This window comes from Chiloscyllium plagiosum, chromosome 10, assembly GCF_004010195.1.
Source record: "Chiloscyllium plagiosum isolate BGI_BamShark_2017 chromosome 10, ASM401019v2, whole genome shotgun sequence".
Lineage (NCBI taxonomy): Eukaryota > Metazoa > Chordata > Chondrichthyes > Orectolobiformes > Hemiscylliidae > Chiloscyllium > Chiloscyllium plagiosum.
The window spans coordinates 24,121,645-24,136,635 of NC_057719.1; the positions used below are offsets into that span (position 1 = coordinate 24,121,645).

The 14,991-nt window shown below is 38.5% G+C and overlaps 1 protein-coding gene across 4 annotated transcripts in view; it reads right to left on the reverse strand.

Moving 5' to 3' along the window:
- The window catches only part of ppp4r4 (protein phosphatase 4, regulatory subunit 4), a 185,590-nt gene that overhangs the window by 88,327 nt on the left and 82,272 nt on the right, over nucleotides 1-14,991 (reverse strand). For all 4 annotated transcript variants that reach the window (XM_043697172.1, XM_043697171.1, XM_043697170.1 and 1 more), the window contains 2 exons: nucleotides 5,325-5,431; nucleotides 1,603-1,710 (listed from right to left, as the gene is read on the reverse strand). In XM_043697172.1, coding sequence (XP_043553107.1) covers nucleotides 1,603-1,710; nucleotides 5,325-5,431 — 215 coding nt within the window. The remainder of the gene's footprint in view (nucleotides 1-1,602; nucleotides 1,711-5,324; nucleotides 5,432-14,991) is intronic.

Below are 14,991 nucleotides of genomic sequence, written 5' to 3' on the forward strand. Positions count from 1 at the left end.
CTTAATCTTGCAAAGAATTAAGGGATACGGGGAGAATGTGGGTAAGTGGCGTTGAAATGCCCATCTACTATGATTGAATGGCGGAGTGGACTCGATGGGCCAAATGGCTTACTTCCACTTCTATGTCTTATGGTCTTATGGTTAACTCTGATTTCTGTCCACAGATGCTGAACTTTTCCAGCAATTTCTGCTTTTGTTGTAGAACGCCCTACCTGTCTTATCCATTCTATTATTAGCCTTTTCCCAATAGGGGAGATGTGGACATTATGACAATCTCTAGTAATTCAAAGTCCCAGGCTAATTCAATTGATGAATTCTGGATATAAAAACTGGACTCAGCAATGGTGACCACTATCATCAGTTGTTGTAGAAATATTTTTGATTTACTGATCCCTTTTGGGAAGGAGATCTACCATCCTTTGTGGCTCCATCCCCACAGCAATATGAATCTCAACTGTCCTCTGAAATGGCCTAGCATGTCACTCAGTTAAAGGGAGATTTGAGTTGAAAAACAAATGCAAGTCCTGCAGTAATGCTCACATCCATTGAAATAATTTTAAAATAAATCAATATAACCTACATGTAAATCTTAACAATTACTTGAAATTACCCTACCTTATGTAACGTAGTCATGGGTGAGTAAAATCAATAGGTATGAATTATAATTACAGAGGTGATTTATAGAGCATCAAGCATTGATGTCAACCTAATCTTACTGTAAATCCACAACAGTCAATTAGTTCCAATTTGTAGTTCTACAAAGAATGAAACCTTTTTAAATTGAGAGTTGTTTAATATTATATATAGAGTAGTCTCAGCCACTTCAAGGAGCTCCTGTAAGTATCATTTCAAAAATACTCTTATTTCCTTTATATTACATCCTTCTGAAATCAAAATCAGAAATCAAAATTAATTCAACTATCTCTAAGATTACTAAGTAATTAATTTGATCTTAACATTAAAGAATTGCCCCCTTTTAAAGAAATTCTTTAACTGCACTACACAACTTGATAAATTGTTTTTACATTACTACATCTTAAATGAGAAAAAAAGGCTGCTCAAATTAAATGCAGTAATGTGCAAAGCTAATTTCACCTTGACCTGTTCCACTTTTGGAGTCAAGATTTCAACCCTATGATGTAGCAGTAACACAGTTCATATCTCCTCCTGGTATTTTTCATTATGCGCCCCAGCAGAATTGTTTAGTCTGCACAGCTATTTGTTTAGTTAAACTTCTCGCTGCTCAGACATTTGAAATATTAATGGTTTTTATGCAACATCTAGCATCCTTATTTCAGTTAAGCAAAGATGTCTACACAGAAATAAATACAAAGAACTGCACTGCTAGAAATCTGAAACAAAACAGAGTGCTGGAGAAACACAGCTCATCTAGCAACATCTGTGAAGGGAAAAACAGAGTTTGCATTTCAAGTCTAGTAACTCTTCATTCGAACCATTCTAAAGAAGGGTCACTGGACTTGAAAAATTAACGCTGCTTTTCTCTCTGCAGATGCTGCCAGACCTGCTGTGTTTCTCCAGCACACACCATTTTTGTGTTATACGCATAGGTTTGACAATATTTACCCAAGTTACAATATTTACCCAATTCCTTGTGCTATGAATTCCAGTTGACGACACATACAGGAGCGAACTTCATATTCTACATCCTGGCAAAGTGATTTCACTAGAGGCAGAATATCTCGTTTTATTCTGCAGAGACAATACAACTGCTTATAGACTATTTTTCTTTGCTTATTTCATGACAAATCTATAATTAATGCATGATTGCAATATGCCATCTTAGAGCACTAGGGACTAAAGAAACATTGCAAAAAGAGAGAGATCAAAACTACAGCAATCTAAATATTACTCTTGTGAAACAGGAGGTATGGGAAATTTGAGAGAAAAGAAAAAGAAATGTAGAGAGAAAGAAAGATAAAGATGAAGACAGAGAAAAAGAAAGACAGATTGATTTATATAGCAGCAATTCTCAAACAGTATTATCAGTTTTTATTTCAATCTTTAGTCAATGAGATAAAACAGCTTCCAGAATAAAATGCTTTATTTCATAGTCCATCCAAAACTAAGGGAATAAACCACATCAGGTGTACGTGCATGCACATGATTTTAGAAAAGGCTATGACAGTCCTCAGCCATATTTTTCACCACCCTACAAGAATTAGTTCCATTTACAGAATACTTTTAACATAGAATATACATCAAAGCATAAAATAAAATGGATAAAGGAATGTGCATTTAGTCATGGCAGGAGGGTTGAGAGCGGACTTAAAAACTTAGCTGCAATGATGATTGAAGGTTGAAGAGGTATCTGAGGATCTCTCACAAATTAACAATAAAGTTAAAATCTTGGCCGTCAATGTTTCAGCAAAGGGAGGAGAATGCACAGAAATTCAAGGACCAAAGGTGGCGGTTGGAACAGAAGGGTGGAGGAAATTACAATGATAGGTGCAGGAACCTGTACAGATTTTAAATTCAAGGTTTTGAGGGACAGGGATGCAATGAAGTCAGCAACCTTGGAAAGGATGACGTAATCTGGAGCAAAGGATGAAAACCCACGGTGAAGAATTCTCAAACTGACAAAAACATGGGTAAGAATTTCAGAAACAGTGGGAGTGACAATATTATAGAGGTGTGAGAAAACAATCTTGGTGCTGGATAAAATTGGAAAGTTTTATAATTTTGCCCTATATCAAAACAAAAAAAAATTAATATGGACTAAACAATTCACTGGCTGGGAAACAACCAGCAAAAGGGAAGGCAACAGTTCAGCTCACAAGATTGGTTTGATCTTTCTGATGTGCAGGAGGGAAATGTGACTCCTCCATATTTTGATCTAATACAGGCAGTCCAACCACAGAGGAAGTTTAAGATGGAGAGACAGTGGAAGAGAGTTGGATGTAATCAGCATACATATTTTACACAGAAACATTTTCTGATCTCAGATCTGCAACATTATTTTGGTGAAGCATCACCATCTTTGCACATTATACAAATCAGTACAGGTAGAAGATCCTTTATCTGAACATCCAAACACCGAAAAGCTCCGAAATCCGAAAGTTTTTGTGAAGTTTTTTTCTCATTAAAAGATTGTTTGGTGAGCAAACAGTTAACCCAAGTCAACATCCACTTGATGCATGTCACTCAAATGCAACGTGGGGGTGGGGGCGTGACCAAGCACCGACAGGCCTGGGGTTTCTCTGTGAATGCCCCCAAATCGACACCCACTCGATGTGTATCCCTCAGATGTGACATGGGGGACATGGCCAAGCACTGACAGGCCTGGGCTTTATCTGTGAATGCCCCCAAATCGACGCCCACTCAATGCGTGCCACTCAGATGCGATATGGGGGGGTGTGGCCAAGCAAGTTCTTACTTAGAAGTCTGTTCCTCCGGTAAGATTTTTAAAAGTTTCACCATTAGACTGTCACTATTCCGAAAACCAAATAATTCCAAATTCCTAAAAATAGCTGGTCATGAGCATTTCAGATAAAGGGTCTTCTACCTGTACTAAAAAGTTAAAAGTGCACATTCTTGTACTTTCTTTTTACCTTGTTATAAGTAGTAATATTTATATGTTTCTATGTGCTCCAATTTTATTTTCAGTTATCATTTCAAACCAAACTTCACCAGAGCTTTTAATCTATCTACAGAAAGACATGCTGAATAAAATAACTAGTATCAATTTTTCACAAAATTTAAATATAAAGGCAATAAATGAATTACCAAATCAGATTTTTGTTAAAATACACTAAACAATTATAGAAAATAAATACAATATCTACAAAATTTTAGAAAAAAAATGCAAAATAAAGTTTATGAATAACTACAAATGCAATTTAAGACAAGCTAACTCAAAAATGGCATATATCCATGAAGCCCAGTCAAAAAAGGATTAACACAGTCTTCAATATGCAATTAAGTATTGTAAAAAAGTACCAAGTGTAACTGCATAGTGGCCATCTTATTGATATGCATCTGATAAAACTTCAGCCATTTAATTGTCAAATGAATCCCAAAAGCAAACACATTTGTAAATAACATTTTATACATGGATAGATGGTGTGTGGATTAGGAGAATATTTTAATCCAGATTTGGATCAGTGTTTTGGACAACAGTAATCAGCATGCTGGACATTTACAGTCTGTGCACCTTTTGCAAATGTGTAAAGAGATCCGGGTTCAAGATTATTGCAAGACCCATGACCTTCTGAGATACCCTTCTCTTCCTGGTGTTAGATGAGAAAATCCACATTTTTTAAGTGACTCTGAATTTCAAGTTCTCTCCAGCCAAAACATAATTTCTACATCTACCTGTCAAGACCCTCAGGACCTTGTATGTTTCAACCAAGTCATCTCTCACTCTTCTAAACTCCAGCAGATTATAAACTGACTCTGTCCAAGCCTTTCTCATAAGGCAACTCTTTGTTTTCATAGTAAGGGTCCCTGCAAATGAGTACTGTACATGTTGCTTCTGAAGATTGTAAACAAGGAAAGATACTCATTAACTGGCTATGTTAAACTGATTATTTATGTAACTACTATCTCTCAGGATTGTTCATCTAATGCCATGCAATGATAGAATTACATCTATCAAACATTATCAAGCATAGGCTGGTCAGGTATATTTTATACTCTGCTTATTAAGAACAAATGGAAGCACTGGCTATTGATTCAATCAATCATGGTGACAATGAAATTCATACATGACTTTTCAGTTAAGCTGTAAAAATAATTTAGATTAATTAGTCATGTTTGTAATGTAGCTCATTTACAGTCACAGGCAGGGACCCATTCTCTGCAAGCCTTATACCTTCTTTGTATTAGCTGGGAGCTTGGGCTGCTTATAGTCCCTTGCTGTTTTCTCACAGCAAAGCCTCAACCAACCACAGTTGACTTGCTAACCACTGAGCATCCTTTTCTCCTATAGCATAAATGGTGATATTAAGCTGCAGCAACATGTTTCTCTTTTCTGTAATATTTATGTTTTATTCCATTCAAAGTTATTAAATGGGAATACAAGCCAAACTGAACTGTACTGGTTTCTAATTTCAATGCAATAAACATCAGGTCATGATGTTTTCTATGCAATAAACAACCTGTGCAAGAATATATTATTGACCCAAATTGTATCAGATACTAACTACCATTTTTGATTGTTAAAATGCAAAAGATATTCAGCCACTCTTGCACATCAGAGTATTCATACAAGATGCATGATAGCAGACTATAGAAAATTCTGTTGCATACATCAGATTTTTGTGCTTACCAGAGAAGCACTAACAAAAATACCTTGTTCGACTTACATATGAGATTCAAATTTTCTGGCAACTTTTCCTAGAATCTTGCAGCTAGCTAAACGTGACTGGACTGTCTGCGATAGTTGAGCCTTTGAAACCAGTGGGGACAAAATCTAAATAAAAGCAAAAAAAGTTACTCTGGAATGCATTAATTCCCAATTAAGTCACTGTAAATCAATTTAATACAGTTCCCAATTCAGTATTTTTACATGACACTGTACTGAATAGTTAATGCACAGTAATGACTTTTGAAATTTTATGACTATAAAATACTTTATGGAATTACAGGTACAAGGACATGGAGGTATTTGAAAACAAGGATTAGAATTTTAAAATCAGCACATTGCTCATTGATCTATGCTGACTGTTGATTAAACAAAAGCACAATATTTCCCTAAAAATTAATCCGAAAAAGAAGTTACAAAATTGTCACTATTTTTTTGCCTGAGTGATAAGGAATTATAATTCTTATCAGTATTTGTTACTTCATGCAAATGAAATACTAATGAATGATTCTTCATTAATCTTTTGATCGACGGATGCTTCAATAAAAGATTGATTAGCATGCTGGACTAATTAATGTGTTAACCATTTCCCTCATTCCATCAAAATCACCATACATCAGAATATTTGTCATTTGTGGAACTAAAAATATTCAACATTTTCTGTTTGCTTAAACATTTTATTTACTCATCTGTTGAAACCTTGCATTTTTAAAACTTAATTCTTTGTGGTCAGAGAAGAATATTTACCAGACTGTTATTACATCAGAATCTTTAGTTACCGAAGTTGATTCCAATAAAGTTAATCCCAACAGTCAGCCATTTAATTCTCTGGCTGTTTTAGCACTAATTATAGTGTTCAAATAGATATTTTGCTCCCACTCCCTCAACAGCTAACAATGTTTATTGACTGTATTTCCGTCAGCCATTCTCTTTTGTTTATGAAATCAGAGCAGGTCATCACCTAGTGAACAGTTTAAACAAAAATGAATGAGATCCAGAATTGACAACAAAGGTGGAGCATGTAAACAAATTAAGATTTAAGTTTTGCTTTTTTAAACAAATTAAGACTCCAACTATAGATATCTCTACTTTAAAAAAAGCTCAAATTTACTCTTTTGAAATAGCTACTTGCAATAAAATCTCCTCCCATTTCTAGGCATTCATAATTGTATAATTTTGTATAATGAAAAAATTCTAAAATATAGACTACTGCATATATTAACTGAATACTCATAGCATACAAACATAAATAATAAGAAATGGCTATGGTACCCAGGGTCTGCTCTGGCATTCAATAAGATCATGACTTATATTCTACCTTAGCGACACCTTCTTCCCTCTATTCCCATTTCTTTCAATTTCCCTTGTATCCAGATAAGAAGAGGAGTGTCAGATATTCTGACACTCAGAGCTGGCTTTGAAGGGGTTGGACCAGTGTCAAGGACTTTCCACGTGCAAATAAAGGGTGACTTGGTGACAGGATACTGGCCTCTGTGGAGCTATTTCATGGATTAAACCTGTATACAGTACTCAAGTACACTCTCAATAAAGACATCCTGGCATTTGTCACTGTTTTCCATACTGCAATAATCAGGACAGGAAAGAAGTGGCATAACTGTGTCAGCTGCATCAGGCTGCCTGCTATGGAGGGGTCAACAGTGACACCCCCCCACTCCTTGTGCACTGAAATAGGCCAAGAGGGAATCTTGAGCACCTTACTCAGCACCTGATACATACACAGCAACCTTCTTCCCATTTTGGATTGTGCCACTCCTGTTATTGTCCTTTCATAAAAACAGTGAACATTGATCATCTGCACAAAGCTTATTCTCCATCCAAACTTATTGAAATTAATCACAATTCAATTTTCAAGGAAGGTGCTTCTGACTTCCTCCTGCAGAGTTATTGGAAGCACAAAGTTGAAAGAAATAATAAAAGTTCTTTAAGTCAAAAGGGAATGATACAAAACTTTTGAATGAATTTATGTCTGAGTACCCTCAATATATTATTTGCTTCCAATCATGGTGGGTCTTTCGTTGCAGTGCCCATTGCATAAGAACAGGAGGAGGTTGTTTGACCCCTCTAACCTGTTCTGTAATTTCAGGAGATCATGGCTGATCTGTGGTCTAACTCCACACACCCAGCTTTGTTCCATATCCTCTAATACTTTTGCAAGGTCTGGTTCTAATTTTTAGACTATAGCCTCTGGATCTGGAAACCGTCATCGAGTGGAATAGTCTCTCTCAAATAACCTTATGTTTCAGTTAATGTGTGAAAACTTCACTTAAATAATGCCTTAACTTTCTAAATTAGAGTCTACTATGTTTCTAACCATCCCCAGTTCTGATACAAGATTATCGACTTGAAACGTTGAGATGTTTTTATGAGCCCCTGCTCGGAATGTTTTCAGTCGAGACATAGAAAAACAGATTACATGGCTAATCTTCAAACCCATCCTGGAGCGGACACCATGATATGCTAATTCAGCAAGGGCCAACATCAGAAGCTGTCTGACATTTTTAAATTAATAATGAAAGATCAACAAGGCTTGTTAACAAGGCTTGTTATTGATGTGAATAATACACTGCCTATGCCATAACATGGTTGGCATAAGCAGTTAGGTAGGTTTCGGCAGCCTAGTCCAACAACTCCCGTTAACTCAAAAATCTGAAGATAGCACCATCCTCTTCCTGTGTGTCTTCTGTACAAGCCCTACCCCATACGCTCCAGGATGACCAAACACTCCATGCCCAATACACCAAACCTAGCTCACTCTGAGATCCATCAGATCTTCTTCATAGGAATCACTGCAGTTTCAGCGGTGCCCACTACCAAACTCTTAGTATTGCTGGGACTGCTGGAGCTGTCAACCAAAGAGTAGGATTTCCTGGCATTGACGTGCAGAGGTCTTACTCACCACGACAAGGTATGCTGTGTGCAAGCAGGCTTTTCAGTCTCTCAGTTTCTGGTATTCCAATTGTTTCTTAATTACTTTCTGAATTCCACTCATGATATTTTAATGATGCATCTACAGGGACCCTCAGTCACTTTTGATAATCACAGTTTCTAGATTACATTACAAAGTATCCTGTGCTATCCTTTTTAGATCCAAAGTGGGTAACATTCAATTAACTGATCAATATATCTTTGTGATGTTATACTTCTACCAACTCTACTTACATTGCTGCAAAGATAGGTTACATCAACAAAATTTGGACATATGGATTTCTATCCCATCAGCTCAATTGCCTGTTAAAATGATGAATACTTGAGGACTAACAAATCATTGCAGGACATCATTCGTGATATCCTGTAACACGAATGTTTTTCCACTATTCTGGACCTCTGCCTAGCCAGACTTCTAGCCAGGTTTCTAACCAGGTCAATAACCTGCTTTGAATTCACATGCTTCAACTTTAGCTAACAGGTCTTTTGTGAACAACTTCACCAAATACTTTCTGAAAGTCCAATATTTTAGTCACCTCTTCAAAGAATTCAATCTGATTCACTCAGCATGGTTTACGCTTTATAAGTAAGACCATAGGATGCAAAAGCAGAAGTAGGCCATTCAGCCCATTGCATCTGATCAGCCATTCAAAGATCTCACTTTCCTGCTTTTTCCCTCATAACCCCAATACACTTATAGTTAAAACTCAGCCTCAGCTTCAAATATACTGAACGACCTAGCCTTGACAGCCCTCTGGGGCAAAGAAGTCCATAGATGCACCTCACACAGAGAAGAAATTCTTCCTCAGTCTTAAGCGAGCAGCCCCTTATTCTAAGATCATGTCCTCTAGCCCAAGACTCTCCACCAGCCTCTCTGCAGCTACCCTGTTAAGAATCCGAAGAATCTTAGACATTTTTATAAGGTCACCTCTCATTCTTTTATACTCACAGAATCCCTGTGGTGTGGCAAAAGGGCTATTCAGCCAGTCGAATCCACACCAACCCTCCCAAGAGCATCCCACTGAGTTCCAGCCTCCCAACCTGATTCCTGTAACACTGCATTTAGCATGGTTACTCTATTTAGTCTGCACATCCTTGGACACTAGGGGAAATTTACCATGGCCAATCCATCTAATCTACACATGTTTGGACTGTGGAAAGAAACTGGAGCATCAGTAGAAATCCACAAAGTCATGGGGAGAACATCCGTGTAAAGTTTGCACAATCATCCAAGGCTGGAATTGAACCCAGGCCACTGGAGATGTGAGGCAGCAGTACTAACCACTGAGCCAACATTGAGTATAGGCCCAAACTATTCAAACTCTCTTCATAACAGGATCCCTCCATACTTGAGGTCCACCTGCTGAATTTTCTGTGGATTGCATACAGTATACCTTTCATTAGAAATCAAAACTGTTCACATTAAACCAGGTGTCATCTCGCTAGTGCCTTATATAGCTTTCTCTATTTATAGATTAAAATCCCTTTGAAGTAAAGGCAACGGTCCATTTGCCTTCCCTATTACCACCTGAAAGTGATGTTACCTTTTAATGAATTATGCATGAGGACTCATAAATTTTCTGTGCTGCAGCTTTCTGTATTTAAATAATATTCAGCTTCTCTATTCACATTTTCCCACATAATAATCTGTCGGCCAAGTTTCTGCCGACTCACTTAATCTATGTCACTCAGCAGACTGTATTATCCTTTTGCTTTCCCACCTATTTTTACATCATCTACAAACTTAGCTATAGTACATGCACTTTCATCATCAAATCATTAACATATATTCTAAATAATCCTGGTTCCATAGTGGCACTCCACCAGTTACAGGTTGCCAGACTGAAAGTCACTCCTTATCCCAATTCTGTTTTCTATTAGCCAGCCAATAAGTCATTCATGCTAATTACTACCCTCAACACCAGGGGCTTGTGTCTTACTAAGTAGCCTATCATGTGATTCCTTATAAAAGCCTTCTGGAAATCCACAGTGACTCTCCTTGTTAGGTGAAAGCTTGCAAAGAGTGGAATTTCACTGATGGAAGGAGGATTTTCTTTCTCTTTGAGGGTTGAGAGTTTTTTGAAGTCCGTGCCTCAGATAGCTACAGGGATAGAATACTTGTGTATATTTATGGCTGAGATAGATAGATTCTTGATCAGTAGGGGAATCAAGGATTACATGGAAAGTAGACATGAGGAACGTCAAATCAGTTATGATGCTATTGACTGGCAGAGCAGGCACAATAGGCCACATGACCTACTCCTACTCATAGTTCTTATGATTTGGAGGTGCCGGTGTTGGACTGGGGTGTACAAAGTTACAAATCACACAACACCAGGTTATAGTCCAACAGGTTTAATTGGAAGCACTAGCTTTCGGAGCGCCGCTCCTTCACCTGATGAAGGAGCGGCGCTCTGAAAGCTAGTGCTTCCAATTAAACCTGTTGGAGTATAACATGGTGTTGTATGATTTGTAGCTTCATATTTCTTATGGTCTTGGAGCCTAATCTGATATCCTAGATAGCACAAATTTTTCACATGTAAGTCAGAGCTGGTAGCTGATGGCTGCAGCTTGCTAAATGCTCATCCTGGCCATCATCCACTTTGGCTTCAGTGTAATGGCTCTGCCACCATCATTCTTGACCTTTGGCCATACAAGTCAGCAGCAGCAAGCCACCAGCATCACCACACCATCATGCCTGTTCTCCAACCAATGCAGACACTTCAAACCTACAACACTCAGGGACTCCAAGAATGTGCACTTGAACCAGGTCATCTTGCATACAGGGACACATACATCATCTCATGCAGCAACACAGGTTCTTAGTTGATTTTCTTAACACTCACTCATTTTGCGCTTACTTAGAGATGACGAATCTCTGTATGCTTCACTGAATGAGAAGCAGGCAGCTTTCCACAGTGGCAAGAACTGAACAAGAACAAAATATTCAAGGGGGGTGGAACATGTAACTGCATGGCACTCTGCAACATCAATATCTCACATGCAGCATGAGCAAACAGCTTACACAGTAAATATAATACATGCACTTCAGGAAAACGGCCACGTCTGAAAGGTAAAGTTGTACAGTCTTCAAAGGGGCCAAGGAAGACTACAGTCAAGTCAAGGGATACAACCATAATCAGTCAAGACAGTTTCCTGATTTCAGTCCAGGGCATTAGGTACAGTAGAGAGACCAAACAGCTGTCTAAGAGCCCAGGGATCTGTGTTGTTTCAGACAGACAGGGGATTGAGACACAGTCACTCCTGAGTACAAGGCGTTGGTCAGGCGACTATTGGAATACTGCACGCAATTCTGGTTCAAGGATTCAGAAAAGATTTACAAGGATGTTGCCAGGGTTGGAGAGTTTGAGCTACAGGGAGCGGCTGAATAGGCTGGGGCTATTTTCCTTGGAGGACAGAGGCTGAGGGATGACCTTATAGAGGTTTATAAAATCATGAGGGGCAGGGATAGGGTAAATAGACAAGATATTTTCCCTGGAGTGGGTGAGTCCAAAACTAGAGGGCACAAGTCTAAGGTGAGAGGGGGAAGATTTGAAAGGAATGTAAGGGGCACCGTTTTTACACAAAGGATGGTGCATGTATGGAATGAGCTGCCAGAGGAAGTGGTGGAGGTTGATACAATTACAACATTTAAAAGGCACCTGGATGGGGATATGAATAGGAAGGGTTTCGAGGTATATGGGCCAAATGTTGGCAAATGGGATTGGGTCAGATTGAAATGTCCGGTTGGCGTGGACAAGTCGGACTAAAGGGTCTGTTTCTGTGCTGTAGAGTCTAACTCTATAACTTGCAATGCAATGTCCATTCGCTAGCCTGTTCATCAAAGTATTATTCAAAGTCTTCAAAATTATCAAGGTTCTGACATGAAAGATTTACCAGTCATCACCCTCCCCTATTATCAATGTAATGTACAGGAAATAAGAATGCTTTGATCCCAGAAGGAACGAAATCCACCCTTCAGATCTGAACGGTGAAAAAAAGACAATCTAACATCTTGAGTAGCTGTCTCATAGCCATTAGCCAAAAGCAGTTAGACAAATGATTGACATAGTAATGGCCATCCCTCAAAATAAGAAATATAACAAGGATGAGGGAAGGGAGGGACAAAATGATCCAGGGAGATAAGCTACACCATTCCTCTTATCCATCTTAACAGAATGGTTTTCGTATCAGTAAAGCATTCTCAATTGTCACAGATTGTATACTTCCTTTCTTTGGCTAATTAATTTATGTACGCTATCTACTGCTTCTCAATAAACTATCAGAAAATTGCACTGAAAAATCAACTGCCTTTATTGGGTGACTATGATCATGAACCCCTCAGAATCAATCTTCCTGCATTTTTGGGTGTGTGTTTTATCCTGGTACTAACTGAGTCATGCTGACTATGTCTGGTGGCATAGCCTTCTGCTACGCACAGCACAATAAAAGATTGCCCTCTTCTCCACGAACCTGCCTGCCTCTCGGTCCTTGTTCACAAAGCAGGTGCAAATTTTCTTTTCTGGGCCATATCCTCATTGATAATCATCACGCACTATAGTGTGAAGTTCTGGTTTGCAGTGGTATGTTGCTGGGCTTTAAATATGGGCAGAGAGGCCTGAATTTCACATGGTCCAGTCGTGAGAAGTACTTATGTTTCTTCTTCTGCATGGTTCCATTCGAATGGTGCTGAAGAGACCAGATATATAAGTACTGGGAAGAGTGGAAGATTGCATGAGAAAGATAGTTGCGAGCCACAGTAGAATGGGCACTCACTCACTTGACAAAATACAAACTAAAACTAGGAAAATTCCACCCATGGTGTTCAATTATCCTGTCATTCAAAATAGACTGGAGTAGGCTTCTGACAACAGATGTCTTTTTAACACTTCTATAATTTCTTGGCTTCTCTTGCTCACCCTTCCTCAGTGGAGTTACATGCATAACTTCGCAAACTAAACAGACAGTTCCTGAATTAAACACTTGAAGATTGCAGTTCTGGTATCTGCAACATTTTTGACTGCTTTCTTTAATACTGTGATATTGAAAGCATCTGCATTTAGGGATTTGTCACTCTTTAGCACCATTATTTTGCTTATATTATTTTTGATAAGTCTCTCAAAATTACTTTGATTGCAGCATCTGGCATGCTAATCCCTTCTTTATTGTAAATATCCAGGGAAAGTAATTACTTGGTCCATCAATTCCTTTTTTCAAAAAAAAAATCAATATAATATCCACATACTTTTCTAATATAATTGGGGATATTTTTATCCTGATTGTGATGTCCTTTGCATGTTTATTTTCATAACTCTGTTGTTACCCTTTGCTATCCTATGTGTCTCTCCCATTGCCAGCACCTACACTATATATGTACTTTTGCCTGTCTTTTGTCATTTATTTTATTATTGCTTCTTACAACACTGGGAGGCAGGTAAATTCAGCCCCAAAAACTCCAAATTGCCAGGTCAAAATGAATTATAGAGGCAATCAGAAAGAATAAAAGCTGTTCTTGCAGGTGGGACTGCAAAATATTTGAAAGAAGATGCACCTTCAATCACAGACTTGTATCTGACATATGCTGCTGATCAGCTCTTTTGTGATCCTATAAACAGCAAACGTGAAAGTGAATCAGCTTGCAACTGGAGAAGCAATGAGAAGGCAAGTACTGGAAGTGATAAGTAAGTTGGCGATCCTAGAGAGAGGTGAAGGGGGAGTAGACAGTCTGCTGGACATGGTTGGTGTTGGTAGACTGGAGGTGTGAGGTGGACTATGGAAAAAGCAACTGATCAATGCATTAAGATTTGAGTGGCTAAGAGCGGAGTTGGAAAAGGAAGGATAAGGAGGTGAGCTACAAATTTGAAAGGAATAACAGAAATGAGCAGCTCTAGAGGAGGATATAAGAGAGGCTGCCAAACAGAGCAAATAGCTTTAAACCTGTCAACAAAACAATGCCCAGCGAACTAAGAACCATGGAAACTTCATTGTAAATTAATGTGCTTGTTATGAAAGATCCATCAGTTATTTTATTAAAACTGTTAACTTATACCTGTTGTCCAATGCCACTTCAAATACTAGATTCAGATCAATTAATGTTTGTGTGAACAACGGCCACTGACTGCTTTTCACTTACTGCCTTACAAATTGACAAATTTACCTTGATCAGTCTGCACCTCATCCTACTGAAGTGAGCCTCTTCTAAGTCTGGAGTCTTAGCTACTGTTTCATACTTCATCCTTTCAAACCATGCAGTATCACAGTGTAATGCACTAGAGGCAGTAGAGAAGCCAAATTGTTCTTGCCTTTGAGAAGTGGCAAGAGAAGCAGCATTAGCAGGAAGTTGTACCTGAGTCTTCAGATTGAACCTAGCCCCTGAGCGCAATGATCAGGTGCTGTGCATTTCGAGGTTGCACTTCACAAAAGAGGTGGTTAGAGAACTGTCCCATGTTCTATTGCCTCACAGCAGAGTATGGATGGCACTGTCTGTGACAGTTTCTATGCCAGCATACCTTTCCAGGCTGGAGTAGGCAATATCAGCAAAACAGTTAAATCTTTGACAGTTTGCCATCCATCGCTACAGGTGATTGTTGGGAGTTGAGTCAGAAATAGAGGGAGAGGACAGATAAAAGAGGGGTGACAGCAGGAGAGTGGAACTTAGCATGTAATTGTTCTCCAAAAGAGTTGTCTATGAGCCTTTGTTTGGGCTTCAGCTTCCCCAAAGA